The sequence below is a fragment of the Panthera uncia genome (assembly GCF_023721935.1).
Source record: "Panthera uncia isolate 11264 chromosome A1 unlocalized genomic scaffold, Puncia_PCG_1.0 HiC_scaffold_17, whole genome shotgun sequence".
NCBI classification, from domain to species: Eukaryota; Metazoa; Chordata; class Mammalia; order Carnivora; family Felidae; genus Panthera; species Panthera uncia.
In genome coordinates this window covers 60,512,103-60,526,715 of record NW_026057577.1, presented here as the reverse complement: position 1 = coordinate 60,526,715, position 14,613 = coordinate 60,512,103, and the positions used below count along the sequence as shown (strand labels likewise).

The window sequence follows — 14,613 nt, the reverse complement described above, 5'->3', positions numbered from 1 at the left end:
TGAGAGTGTAAAAGAAAGTGGATAAGAAAAAAACTGGGAGTTCAAATATATAATAATAGTAGAGATTTAAATTCTATATGAGAGGCAATACAGAGAAGTACAGAAGCTGGAAAAAATCTAATTAGTATTTTAACATATACATGTGAGTTGATCTCCTAACACAGAAGGAAAAGGACCAAGATGTAAACAAAGCATATTGATAGATTAGAGGACAAAGACCACAAATCCAACCTACAAATAACTGGCATTTCTGAACTGAAATCATAGGCAAACATACCACTGAAAAATTACTCCTGAGCTAAAAAAAAAAAAAAAAAATCAAACATATTTACTTTTATAAATTGAGAGGATTCACTGTGTTTCTGAGAAAACTGTTGGGGGAAAATATCTATGCCTAGAGGTAGCAGAGTGGAGTATCTTATTTTAAAAAAATAAAAAGGAGGGGCACCTGGGGGCCTCAGTCGGTTGAGCGTCCGACTTCGGCTCAGGTCATGATCTCACAACTCGTGGGTTCGAGCCCCGCGTCGGGTTCTGTGCTGACAGCTCAGAGCCTGGAGCCTGCTTTGGATTCTGTGTCTCCCTCTCTCTCTGCCCCTAACCCACTCGCATTCTGTCTCTGTCTCTCAAAAATAAATAAACATTAAAATAAATAAATAAATAAATAAATAAATAAATAAATAAATAAAGGAAAAAAACAAAGATGCGGAAAAAAGAGTTTATCTACACGGGAACAAAAATTAAAGTAGCCTCAGCCATCTCTTCCACAGCAGGGAACACCAAAAGTTGATAGAGCAATGTCTAAACATCTGAAAATTTCTGACTTACAAGTTGCATCTTAGCACCTATAACACAGTCAGGCACACTGTAAACAAATAAAAGTTGCAATGAAGAAAATTAAAAATTTAAATGAATTTATTTTATATATCTCTACCTATTGTACCCTTCTTCTACTTTCAAGTTTATTCACCAATTGGTCTTTTCCCATTCAAACAACAGATTTATATGACATCTAATCTTTCTGATACCAGTGTCATTATTTTTATAAGAAGATTATCATATTTTTATATAAAACAAGACTTTTCTGTAAGCACACAAGAGAAATTGATCCACCATTGGTGATGATTTGAGCTCTTTGTGCTTTTGAATACTGAGTGGGACTTGTAGAGACTAACTTGTCTGCATGTATGCTAATTAGGCCAGAACCAGGAACTAATGGTATATGAGTTTGACCAAAGTTATTCCACAAATAAGAAGATACAGAAAAAGTCGGTATCAGAAACTACAGACTCTGCTATTCTGAAAATAGATGATAAAGCCATATATTTTTAAAATATACTACCAAGTGCCATTAAAAAAATAATTGGTGGGGCACCTGTGTGGCTCAATTGGTTGAGCATCTGACTCTTGATTTCTTTCCATTCAGGTCATGATCCCAGTGCCACGGGATGGAGCTCCATGTGGGGCTCCACAGTGAGCATTGAGTCTATTTGGGATTCTCTCTCTCTTAAAAAGAAAAGAATTAGTGTTCAACATTTTTTAATGAAAGAAACATTCCCTTTTTCTTCACAAAGTCTTCATTAAAAACTAGATGGGGTAGCTGGGTGGCTCAGTCAATTAAATGTCCAACTCTTGATTTCGGCTCAGATCATGATCTCACACTTAGTGAGATGGAGCCCTGCATGGGCTACTAGACAGTGTGGAGCTTGCTTGGGATTCTCTCTCTACCTCTCTCTGTCTGCCCCGCCCCCGCTCACGCATGCTCATTCAAACGCTCTTTCTCTCAAAATAAATATTAAAAAAAAAAAAAAACTAGAGGGGCACTATGTGGCTCAGTTGGTTAAGCATCTATCAATTTTGTCTTGGGTCATGATCTCACGGAAGGTTCATGAGTTTGACCCCATGTGAGGCTCTGTGTTAACACTGCAGAGCCTGCTTGAGATTCTCTCTTACTCCCTCTCTCTGCCTCTCCCCGACTTGCATGGGCTCTCTCTCGCCCAAAATAAACTTAAAACAAAAAACTAGATTAGCATACCTTCTTACTTCCACAAGCTTTCACTCATTCACCTGGCACCTGCAATATCCCAGCACTTTGCTGTGTGTGTCCTCATAGAAAGGAATGTCAAATGTTCCCTGCGAAAATCAAAGACTCTAAAAGAAGGAGTCTAGAAGACTTGAATCCAGTTCTTGAAGAATTGAATTTTGACACATGAATGAGGGCTTACCAAGTAGAGACAAAGTCATGTCAAAGAAATGGAAGAGCTCTTCAACAAAGGGCCTGAAAAGTTTGCTAAGTTTTAAAAATAAAGTGCCAATACATGTGCATAGATTGGGTAAAGCATAGGCTGATATGGTCCAACGGTTCCCAACATTAGGAGGGACCATGCTCAAAGAAGTTGTTTGGAAATGAGTGAGAACATAGTTGTCACAAATAGGAGGGTGTGTAGTTTGCTATTGCAATTTAATGCTCAGGGAACAGATACAAAGAGCATCTACAAGGTATGAGGCAGCTCCATAAAAATGCCAGATGAGCCCCCATTAAGAAACACTAGGAAGTGGGTTAAAAGTAAACAAAGCCTTGAGGTGCCTGGGTGGTTCAGTCAGTTAAGCATCAAACTTCAGCTCAGGTCATGATCTCATAGCTGGTGAGTTTGAGCCCTGCAGTGGGCTCTTCACTGACAGTGCAGAGTCTGCTTGGGATTCTCTCTCTCTCTCTCTCTCCTTTCGCCTCTTCCCCTCCCCTACCTCTCAAAATACATAAATAAACTCGAAAAAAAAAATTTAACAAAGTCTAGAAAACTAACCATAGTGTTTCTTAGCATATTTTTGAAATCTGAGATCACAACCTGCATTTCTGTCAATAAATATTTACCTCTAAGAAAGCTGTGTTTTTCCTGAGAAGTGGTATGCTTCTTTCTTTCCTTTGACCACCATGAAGCTGAGAACTTAGTCTATAGGAAGGTCAGGCAGTAGGGGAGTGGGGGGGAGGGAGGAAGGGAAGGAAAGCAGTTTACAGATAACTCCAAAATTCTATGAAGAAATTCCATTTAAAACAGTGAGCAATAAGAAACCACTGTAAGTTCTTGAGCTAGCATAGAGATTATTTTAAAAGTTTTCTCTGAAGGCTATTACATGACAGTGATATGAGACAACCTTAATCTTAAAGATAAACTTGTATTAGTAAGTATGTTCCTGGGTTCTGCAAGCCTATAAGATCAGCACTCCAAGGACTGAAGTACCAAGCTCTTTAGAGGTACCTCTGCTTTTGCAGTTTTCAGCAACCTTTCCCTATTCTGGATGCTTTTAGGTAGGATTTATTCTCATTCCCCTACTTTCCAATCCTTTTATACCCAGTCTGCTTGGCCCTGAAGACATTTGTTTTCAACACATAATCACTAAATAATCTCAATGGCACTTTGTTGTTGTTATAGTTCCTGACTGTGTTTATGATTCAAACACTGCCTCTAGGGTCCCAAACATCTCTAGGCTTCAAAGATATTAAGAATCAAATCAAACTCATATTCGAACAATCTACTTATATAAAGCAGACATACTTTTCCTTAAAGAGTTGCTTATCTTTCTCAGAAATGTATAAGCATTAAGACCTGCTATCAATTTAGAATTTGTCATAAAACGTTATGGCCATCTTGATTGCCTCATCATGTAGCAGTGTCTCATTTAATCCTAAATAAACAGGGAAAGGAACTGGCAAAGGGAGAAGAATGTAAGGAGAAATAATCTTGTAAGCCTACCTATATCCAAATGAAACCAGGGTAGAACCAGAAACTGTTTCCACTAACTTCCTCAATTAAAATATCAATAACAATGTTTAATTTTTGTAATTGCAATCCCTTAATTTGCATTTCTCAATATTCAACATTTCTTTTTAGATCAAATTTTCATTTTGTAAATGTTTCCTCTCATCCATATTCAACTCTTCAGAAGCAAGAAGTAAGGATTCTACTTGGGGTCCAATAATGTTGTTGAGGGACTATGTTTTTCAATTCTGAAAGTATAAACTTAAGCTTTTGTCACTAAAGAGTGAGACCACTGTTGAGGCCCCTGGGTGGCTCAGTTGGTTAAGCCTCCACCTTTGGCTCAGGTCATCTCAAGGTTCACATTAGGGCCCCATCACAGGCTGGGTGCTGACCGCTCAGAGTCTGCAGCCTGCTTCAGATTCTGTGTCTCCTTCGCTCTTGCTCTCCCTCTCTGCCTCTCCCTCACTCGCACTGTCTCTCACAAAAATAAAAACATTAAAAAATAAAATTTAAATTTAAAAAATCGTGAGGCCACCATTAAATTGTAACTTTTTAAAGTTATAAACATGATTCACACAAAGTGAGCCTGTGGCAAAGATTTATTGAACTCCTGATGAAGGAGCAAGCTGAATGGGAAAAATTATAAAAATCTTGGAAATAGGGCAATAAAATCACAACCTTCAGGAGTACTTTTTCTACCAGTCAAAAATAATTTGCATCTCCATTAGACAAAAAAAAAAAAAAGTAACTGCTGAGCCTGGGCCCTAATCAATAACGGTCAAACAACGGTATAGTCCGCTAGATAATTAATTCATCCTCAGGTGGGCTTCTTAGACAAGGTTTCATTCTGAGCTATCCTTTTGCTTTTGCTAGATGTTTATTATTTTTGCCATCATAAACGTGTATCTATAAACCAGTTAACTATCCCGTTCATGATTTGATATTATAAGCAGATACTTTGGGAAAAGAAAAATTGTTGGCTATAAATATTAACTTATTCCTCCTGATCCTCAATGAATATGAAACCCCTTCAAGTTAAGTGGAACTTGGACATTGAAATCACTGGTAATTTAAGACCCTTTGTTTCAAGGTCACACGGACAAAGACTTGCTATCCCCGCGCAGGCTTAAACACATGGTAGTAACCACCCACGTTGTCCGTGAAGGCTCTGTAGTGGCCAAAGAGAGCAGGTTACACTGGGTGCGCCCCCTCCTTCCCACTGCGACTCCCCACGCCCAAACAGAAGCTCGTCCCACCACCGCTGGGACGCGGCCTGCATTTCACTAGCAAGCGCCCCGCTTCCCAGTCTTTTGTTCAGGGCTGGGCTGTTAGCCGCCCACCCGCACCCGCCCTTCCACCCCATCCCAGAGTACGATGAGGACCCTACGGTAAGCAGAGCCGGGAAGAGGCGGCCAGCCAAATGCTGTGGGAATACTCACCCAGCTCCGCTCGGCCCCTGACCCCGTCGCCCAGCCCAGGGCGGGCGGGGCAACGGGCATGGGGGAGGGGAGCCGGGGTGAGGTGCCCATCGCTCTGCCCGCTGCCGCCCAACCGGCGGCCTCAAGGAAGAGAATAATGGGCTCCCGAGGGCTACGGAGACCGTAGCAGACGAGCAGAGCCCACGCGCACAGAGGAACACCAAAAGAAAGGCCCAACCCTCCCTCGGCCACCGCTACCGAGGCGACCGAGTCAGAGCATGCGCACCAGCACCTCCCGCGCACCATGGGGCCAAGCTCGCGCCCGTGCCTGACGTCGCCAGCCGCGCGCGCAGGGCCCGGGCCAGGGGGCGTGACCTCCCGGTAGCCCACTGCCACTGGAACCGAGGCCCCGCCCCTCATCTCACCGGCCGGGGGAACCGAACGGCTGCTTTGCGCTCCGCGTCCACAGAGGCTGCCCACTGGGGAGGTGCGGCAGGCAAACTCAAACCTGAGAGACGGGTGCCACATGTTTTAAGGGTCGTTCCACCCCTTCTCCCAACAAATAGTCAAATATCTGGAAAATAAAAGGGTAACGGAGAAAGGGTCGAGCAAGAACCTTCACGGAGGTTGGGGAATCAAACCGGCTAACACCCTAACATACATACACACACTGTAAAACTACTGTAAGCGCCACAATTAAGCACAGGCAGGACTACCTCCTTTAAAACGGAAGACCAAAGTAGAAGTTAGCAATTCGAAAATTGACAATAGTACCATCTGTGATACATATCTCAGGGAAAAAAAAAAAAAATCTAGCAACAGAATTAAATTGGGGGTTGGGGACGGTGGGATAAAGAAAAGACCACAGAAAGATGTAGGAGTAACAGGGGTGATCGAACTGAAATACTGAAAATGCAACAGAAGACATCTGAGGGAAAACTAGCATCTGCTCCTTTTAACACAACAGAATTAAATTTGTGTGAAAAGAAGAGAGTAAATACAGGCAAAGAAGTGAAAGGAAAACCTGCCTTCAAACGTACAGAGAATGGTTATGATCTTGTACTACAGTTATGTAAGATATCACCATTGGAGAAAGCTAGGTGATAGGTACATGAGATTCTGTACTATTTTTGCAGTTTCTTGTTACTCTATAATCATTTCAAAATAAAAAGTTCTTAAAAAGGGACAGAACACCCATCAATAGCGATCAGGAAAAGGAGTTGACTAAAAAGGAGCTTGAGGAAATTTTGGGGGGTAATGGAACTGTTCTATACCTTAATTGTGTTAGTGATTACACCTGTCGTTTTGTTTGCCAAAACGCATAAATGGGATAGATTTTACTATATGTAAAATAAAACTCAATGTAAAAAAAGATACTGCCAAAAAAAAAAAAAGATACTGCTCGTAAATGAATTTCCTAACATACTTGAGCAACTGTGGATATAAATGAATAAGATAACTGCCAATTAAAAGTATTCACTGGCTTTTTTTTTTTTTTTTTAAGTATAGGGCAATGAGTTCTGAGTGAGAACTTTAGTGGATGGGTGTCTCCTTCAGCTTTAAGCAGTTATTTGAAAAACAAAACTTTCACATACAAAAATAAGAATGCATTGCTTGGCACTGTATTCAATAATCTAGAAACACTTCCATGCATCAACAATACCATGTTAAAAAATTATGCATTTGAGATTTTTTAGACTACTTTTAAGTGTTTATTTATTTATTTTGAGAGAGAGAGTGGGTGCACAAGAGCGGGGAAAGGCAGAGGGAGAAAGAAAGAGAGAATCTTAATCAAGTTCCATGCTCAGATGGGAGCCCCACTTGGTGCTCGATCCCCTGCCCGTGAGATCACAACCAGAGCCAAAATCACGAGATGGACACATAACCAACTGAGCCACCCATATGCCCCTGCATTTGACATGTTTTTAAGTTTCATAGTTCATCTGCCAAAAACAAAAACACAAAGCAAAGTAAAGCAGCTAACTTTGATATACTTCCTTTCATCTTGTCACTCTTGGCAAAGTGACTCTTGTCACTCTTGGTAAACTGTTTGTGTTTACCCTACAACACTACAGAGTGCTTTAGGGTGGAGTGTGTCATTGCATAGCCAGCCTCTAACAGAGTTCCTCACTAGTAATAAGTATTTGCTGAATAAAACAATGAATTAATCACAAAGAGAAGGAAACTAAAATTCATTGAGAACCCTCCATAAACCAGAAACATAGTTAACTGTATGATAACTACACGAAGATACCCATTTTATAGACATGAAAACTGAGACTAATGATCAAATCCCTTTCATTCCTTATTTCATTGGATTTCTCCACTTCATTTGGACATGTTGATCACATCTAGAAAGTCTTGTTTCCCTTAGCTTCCATAAAACTACAATCCCCTGAATCTCCTCTGGCTCCCTTGACCTTCCCTTACTTACCTTCACAGGCTTCTGGTTGTCCACTACATTTTAAACCCATGTTTCCCACAGGGCCTCATAGAAGTTAAGCCTTCTGGCTTTTTATTTGTTTTGTTTTATTGAGACACTGTAAAGTAAAAAAAAAAAAAAAAAAAATTTCAAAATAAGTTTATCAAAGCTTTGCATTTAGCATTTTCCTTTAACCAATGAATATTTTTATTACCAAAAATTACAATGCAGTATAATTGTGCCTTTCACATTACGGGAATTATCTTGTAATATTAATTCACAATATCCTTAAGGTAGTATGGCCCAAGAATGAGACACAAGTATAAAATTGCATGGGAAATGTCTTATTTTCTCAATCTTATAAGAAAGTACAATCATATCACTTGTACATAGTCTTTCAGTTCATATCCCACAGGCCATACCAAGATACAAGGAAGGTAGAAAATGCAGTCTCTCACTAGGTAGCCAAGGGGTCAGTCAAAGCTCGACAGAGTGAGATTGTTTTATTATTAGAAAAAAGAAGGGCAGAATGGATACTGGGGAGAATAGCTCTCTCTGCCACTGCTTGTAGTAGGCAGATCTCTTCCACCACCCTCCAGGAGGTCCTCAGGAAAAGATAAATTATATAAAAGAAAGAGTTAGGAGAGGTAATCTGATTGGATGGCAGAGATAAGAAACATAAACCTGTGTGTACATAGCACTTACCCAAAAGAGTGAGAGAAAAAAAACTGTAGTTGGCAAAACTATAGAGACAGTAAAAAGATCAGTGTTTGCCAGAGTTTGGGGGAAGAGGGCAAAAAGAGAAGGGATGAATATATGGAGCATACAGCATTTTTAGGACAACAAAATTATCATTTTGACACTAATGGTGGCTATATGACATTATGCTCTTGTCAAAACCTATAAATCTATACAACACAAAGAATTCTAATATAAACTATGGACTTTAGTTAACAACAATCTATCAATATTGGTTCATCAGTTATAACATATGTACCACACTAATGCAAGATGTTAATAAAAGGGGAAACTGTGAGTGGCATACATAAGAATTCTCTATTATCTGCTCAGTTTTCTGTAAACAATATTTTCTAAGAAATAAAGTCTATTAATTTTTTTTAATGATACTGAAAAAAAACCACAATAGTCAATATTAAAGAATGGGGTTTCAGAGAATTGATAATAATTACAGCAGGGTGATTCCAACTGTCCATCATGCCACTTCTTATTTGTTACCTTTTGTATACCCACAGCACATACATATTTGGGGGGGGGGGGGTCTGTGTTTTATTTTTATTATCAACCTTTTTGAATGTAATTTATATAAAATAAAATACTCCCATTTTAACTCTACAGGTTAGTACATTTTGACAAACAGATACATCTATGTAACCATTACTACAATCAAAATATAGAACACTTTCATCATCCCAAAGAGTGAACTACTACTCCTTTGCAGTTAATCACTTCCTTGACTCTCGAAGCCTTAGTAACCACTCATTTCCTCTAGATTAGTCACTCTAGTTTCGCCAATTCTAGCAAATGGCATCATACAGTACATACAGTACCTATGTGTCTGGCTTCTCTTACTTGGCATCTATCTGAGATTCATTGATGCATTTATCAGTAATCAGTTCTTTTTTATTACTAATCAGTATTCCACTGCATGACTATACCACAGTTTGTATATCTAGTCATCTGGGAAGGACATTTAGGTTGTTTTCAGCTTCTGGCTATTATAAATAAAGCTGCTATAAATAATCATGTACAAGTATTTTTGTGGACATATATTTTCATTTCTCTTGGGTAAATACCTGGTAGACATATATTTTGGGCTCAGTATAGAAATACAAATTGTGTTCTTTGACTATAATTCTGTATTGATGACATTCCTTAGCTTAGGGCTTGCCTTATTTCATATTCTGATTTAGAGAAAGTTTTGTTGCTGAACTTAAGTTACTGTATGTTTCATTTGATTTTTAGTAGTAGGCATATGTACTCAGAGTACCTAAAGTTGGGGACTGTGGCATGACACTCATGGATTCAATCATTTGTATGGAAATAGCAATGGAAAATTGTCATTTTTTTAATGACAATCTGTAATTATATCTGTGTTTCCTAAGGAAACTTTCTTAGAAAATTTCTGAAGGTTACTGAAAATTAATTGTAAAAGTCTTGACGATAGCAAAGCATAAAGTTAACACAGAATCACAGCAACAAGGTACTATAGCTAACAATGGATAGCAGTAGGATTGGATAGCTGTGCTCGTATTTTGAGGATCTTATCTTTGAGGGTCTAGTTTGTATTATGAAAGGTATATATAACACATTTCAGGAAATAAGCCAATTTGAACTGTCTGAACAAAGGTTGGAATACTGTAGTGCATTTTGTTATTTGTCTGTCTTTGTTTTATAATATTCTTATTTGGACATTTATATCTTTCAAAACACTTGAGGACATTTCAGAACTATACATTTGTTTCAAATTTGTCAGAGGAATTCAGAGTTCTAAAAGCATCACTCTGGCAGTGATCTGATATTACTCAGGTTGCTGGTTTTTTCCCACTGAAATTGGTTGACAACGCCTTTTGTTCTTTTATTTGGGGAGGGCGTCAGAAAAAACTCTGCATATCTCTAGCATATCCTTCTGGGTTATCAGATTCTAGCCTTGTTCATTGTCTGTAAGCAATTTTGCTGTTCTTTGTAAATTGTAGGTTATATAGATATAGATAGATATATAACTTCTGTCCTGCCTGGTAGTGATTTTAATTGCTTCCCCATGCTACTCATGGAAAAATCAGTTCTATCCCATTTTGCCTGGTTCCCTGATATCATATGAGTAAAATGAATTCTTTAACATATATTCGTTTTTATATCTGCATGAAAGGCATGATTTTATCTTTCTCTAAATGTTATATTTTAATAGAGGCCTAGCAATTTGTACCTACGAACCCCATAGGAACAAATTCTTACTGTACACTTTCAGTCCCAAGTCTCACTGAAATGCTCAGTAACTTTGAAGGGAAAAGCAGTCCAGAGTCCATAACAGGGCAGCTGCCCAAGCAAACCAAAACCTTGACCAAGATAATATGAGGCCCAAGAAGAAATAAATGAGGGGTGCCTGGGTGGCTCAGTCAGTTAAGCATCCTGCTCTTGATTTTGGCTCAGATCATGATCTCAAGGTTTGAGATAGGATTGAGTCCTGCCTTGGAGCTCCATGCTGACAGTGCAGAACCTGCTTGGGATTCTCTCTTTCCCTCTCCTTCGGACTCTCTGGTACTCTCTCTCTCTCTCTTTCAAAATAAATAAATAAACTTACAAAGAAGAAGAAGAAAGAAATGAGAAAGTAGATAAGTAGCAAACCATGAATGTGCCACACCTTTAGACTACGTGGGGAAAAAAGATTCAAACACAGTATTTGCAGCACTCTGTATCCAGAATGCATTGATTTGTAAAGCAATGGGTAGAGAATAAAGAAGCAACTACAAAATCTCAAATTCTTCAGAATTTTTGGCTCAAATTCCTTCTACCTTCTAGGCCATAGGTTAGATTCCTTTGAACTACACAGCAAGATATTCTCCCTTGCTAGACTTTCCACACATCACCCAGCAAAGAACATACCAGGAGGGTAATGAGACAAGATCAATGTACATACATAGGGTCTGCCTTTTTGCTCACAAGGACTTGAATGTCCTGGTTCAATAATGACCTGTTTCTTTTAATGTTCTATGGCTATGTTTACAGATCAGGAATTTATTCTGATTGTAGTATTCAATTGCATATTGATATATTGGTGTGTTATAATGATGTTTTGCATTAAGACAAGTTCAGCCTGCAGCCCTGGAAGCCTTTGTGCAGTTTTAATTCACGAAGCTGCCCTAGATTCAGACCAAATCAGAAGTTGCTCCCAAGGCAATAATTCTCTTTAGACTGCCTCTTAAAATAAATAACAGTAATGTGTGTTTCCTCGGCTCCTTCATCTGCATTATCTTATTAGAGAGATGACAGGCACACTGTGGAAAGGGTACCAATGTGGCATCAAGAAGTCATAGAGCAAGCTTTATTTCTGCACTCACTTGGTATGTAGATTTCGAGCAGTCACTTATCCTCTCTGAACCTTAGGATCTATGTGTCTATAAAATGGAATTAGCAATAATCCCACCTTTGCAGGGGTGTGAAGAACAAAAAGATATACATTTTCAAACTTATGAGATTGATACATAAGAGTAATAGAATAATACAATAATTAATATAATCATGTTTTCTAACATAGAAAGAAGGCCAGGTACAAAACAATATGTTAAAGTATAACTTCATTTATAGTCCTATGGAAAAATGATAAAAGGTTACAACCAAAAATTAACAATGGCCATCCCTAGGTAAGGGAATTATGAATGATTTTTCTTCATCATACATTTTTGGTATTTCAGATTTAGAAAAAATAATGTATCATCAATGTGTTACTTTTTATAATAAAAATAAAGAATGCTACCTCCAATAAAAAAATTAAAATTGATGTCTGTGATTTTTAGATGGGAGCAAATGATATTAACTTTACTGAATATATATATGACACAAAGAAAAGAATGTTATTGATATAAATTATATCCTGTTGTTCTGTAAAGGAAATAACACTAGAGGCAAAAAGGTCAAATTTAAAGGGACAAAAAGCCAAAAGGTGGTGACCAGCAAAAGACGATAACGGGACATTCCAAATGTATAATTTCTTACCTTCTGCAACCCAGAGTTGGCCACAGAGAATGTCCCTTCATCGTTCAGTCTTCCTCAAATCAAGGAGCTGATGGAATAAATACATAGGCAGAGATAGTAGAAGGATATAAAAAGGCATCCTTATTCTATATGTACTCAAGACATGTCAAGAGGCATATTACAAAACATGAATAATGACAAAAAGAAAGAGGAAAAATGTTAAATGTCGAATGAAATAGGCCACAGTTGAGTAGTGTTGCCACATCTTTGATGTAATGTTTGACTGCTTTGTATTATGATGCTTTTAATTATTTATGCTGTTTGGTATGTGTGATAAAGAGGAGGTAAAGCTTACTGCCATACAGATTTGTCTCTGATATTGGTTCTTAATACACACAGCACACACCCTACTTATAATAGTCAAATGTTCATTATGGTCAATGAGGAAATTTCACTTGGCTGATTGGTCATGATAGCCTCATGAGGATGGTCTGTAGGGTGATGTAACAGCCACCGGGTGAATTACAGCACTTTAAAAGGCCAGTAAAGAATTGCAATGCCTTCCTAGATGCTTATGAATTCTAATAGTTTCAATAAAGCTGTTTAGCTGGAGGTTACTGGCTTGTGTGATACTTGGCTTGGAGATTCCACCAATTGGCAGCTGCCTAGGGCTCTAGCGAGGCTGTATAATGCTAGAAGACATCTGCCTGGAATAAGAACATCAACCCAGAGGATGAAAACACTCTGCCTGTGAGCTATAGCCCTGCCACATCACTATATCCTTCTAATAGGTGCCTTTGCTAAGCAGCATATGAGTATGTCATATATCTTCAGCTCTCGGAAATCTAACTAAAACAATCTGGATTGGTGGTATATCCAAAAGGGGATATTTGATAGAGAGGTCGGGCTGAAAATATATATAATGGAGTTATCGCCTACATCTACTTAACTTATATTAACTCTGCTATATGTGTTTGGCAAAAAAAAAAACCCAAAAAACAAAAAACAAAAAAAAAACCCCACACTTTTCTTATAACATGGACCCTAAATGCAAGCCAACAACTTCAACTGGTGTTCAACTCAAGAAACAACCTTCTGTTCCAATAACAGAGGAAAACTGGCTGTGTATGATTTCTTGACTGATAGTATACACACTCAAAATCATGTATACAGTGTTCTAGAGTTTTTTTTAATGTAATTTTAACTCTATTTCTGCCTTTCACACTAATTTTAGATCCTAACCCCTTTAGAAAAAATCACCTCCAAAGCGGTATTTGGGTGTCACTGATAGTTACAGCTATGGTCACAGAAGACACACTATTCAAGGGAGACTAGATACCGTTAAAAGAAAGTTCTGAGGGTGGAATCCTAGAGAACATGAATATTTTAGAAACAGGTAGGAGAGTCCATGAGGATTCTAAGAGAATTAGGAGGAAGACAAGAAAGAATAGATAATAAAACACCAAGAAGAGAGTTTCCAAGGAGTGCTTAACAGTATCAAATAAAAAGCAAAGAAATTAAGGAATATAAATACTGAAAAGTGACTATTGGATTTGGAAATTAAGCTCAGTGGAAGAAGACACTGATAACTTAGCAAAAGCAGCTTTCATGTTATGGTAGTGGTCTCTTTCTGATGGATTACAAAGTGGATGGGTCTTTAAAAAAATAAATAAGGGAATCAAGGAAGTAAGGACTCCAGCTTTTCTATGAAGAAAAGAAAAAAGATAGAGTGGCTGGTAGCAGAGACTCAGAGGCAAGGGAGGGTACCTTAGTATTTCACTTTTAAGTGTGTGTGACTTGATCCAGTCTGTAGGCCAAGCACAAGAACCAAAAGGAAAGAGGAGACAACTGAGGTACCACAGTGCCTAAGGAAAAAAGAAGTTGAATCCCAAGTACTAATCTGTATTATCTGGAAGGAGGACAAAGGAGACAATGTAATGGTAGGAGTAAAAACATACATCTTTTTTATTTAGGAGAGAAGAAGTGCAGTGGAGTAGGACTTGAGGAAAGTTCATTTCTGATAGCTTCTGCATTCTCTGTGAAATGGGAAATTAGCAGAGCCATTTCTGAAAGTGAGGAGAGGGGCTTAAAAACACAAGCAAAATTTTGTAATTGTCTTTAAAATAAATAAGAGAAGGTGAGAAAGAATATATATGATTTGAGGGTCTAGCTGAGACTGGATTCTACATTTGTGGAGGTACTACTTTCTACACTTTGTGTGATTGTTTTTTGTTTTTTGTGTTCCTTCAGTACCGTTCATCCTGCTTGTGTGAAGAAGTATAAAAAGTAGCCGAGTGAAGAGTGAATG

At 38.3% G+C, this 14,613-nt stretch overlaps 1 protein-coding gene across 8 annotated transcripts in view; it reads right to left on the bottom strand.

Moving 5' to 3' along the window:
* The window catches only part of ATG10 (autophagy related 10), a 259,495-nt gene extending 251,797 nt beyond the window's left edge, over window positions 1–7,698 (bottom strand). For 3 of the 8 annotated variants that reach the window (XM_049649751.1, XM_049649752.1, XM_049649748.1), the window contains exon 1: window positions 5,195–5,363. In XM_049649751.1, coding sequence (XP_049505708.1) covers window positions 5,195–5,284 — 90 coding nt within the window. In that variant the 5' untranslated portion in view covers window positions 5,285–5,363. Of the gene's footprint in view, window positions 1–2,869; window positions 2,949–5,194; window positions 5,372–7,607 lie in introns of those variants that run through there. The other 5 variants (XM_049649755.1, XM_049649754.1, XM_049649756.1 and 2 more) reach the window with 5 other exon arrangements.
* Between the last annotated feature and the right edge of the window lie 6,915 nt (window positions 7,699–14,613).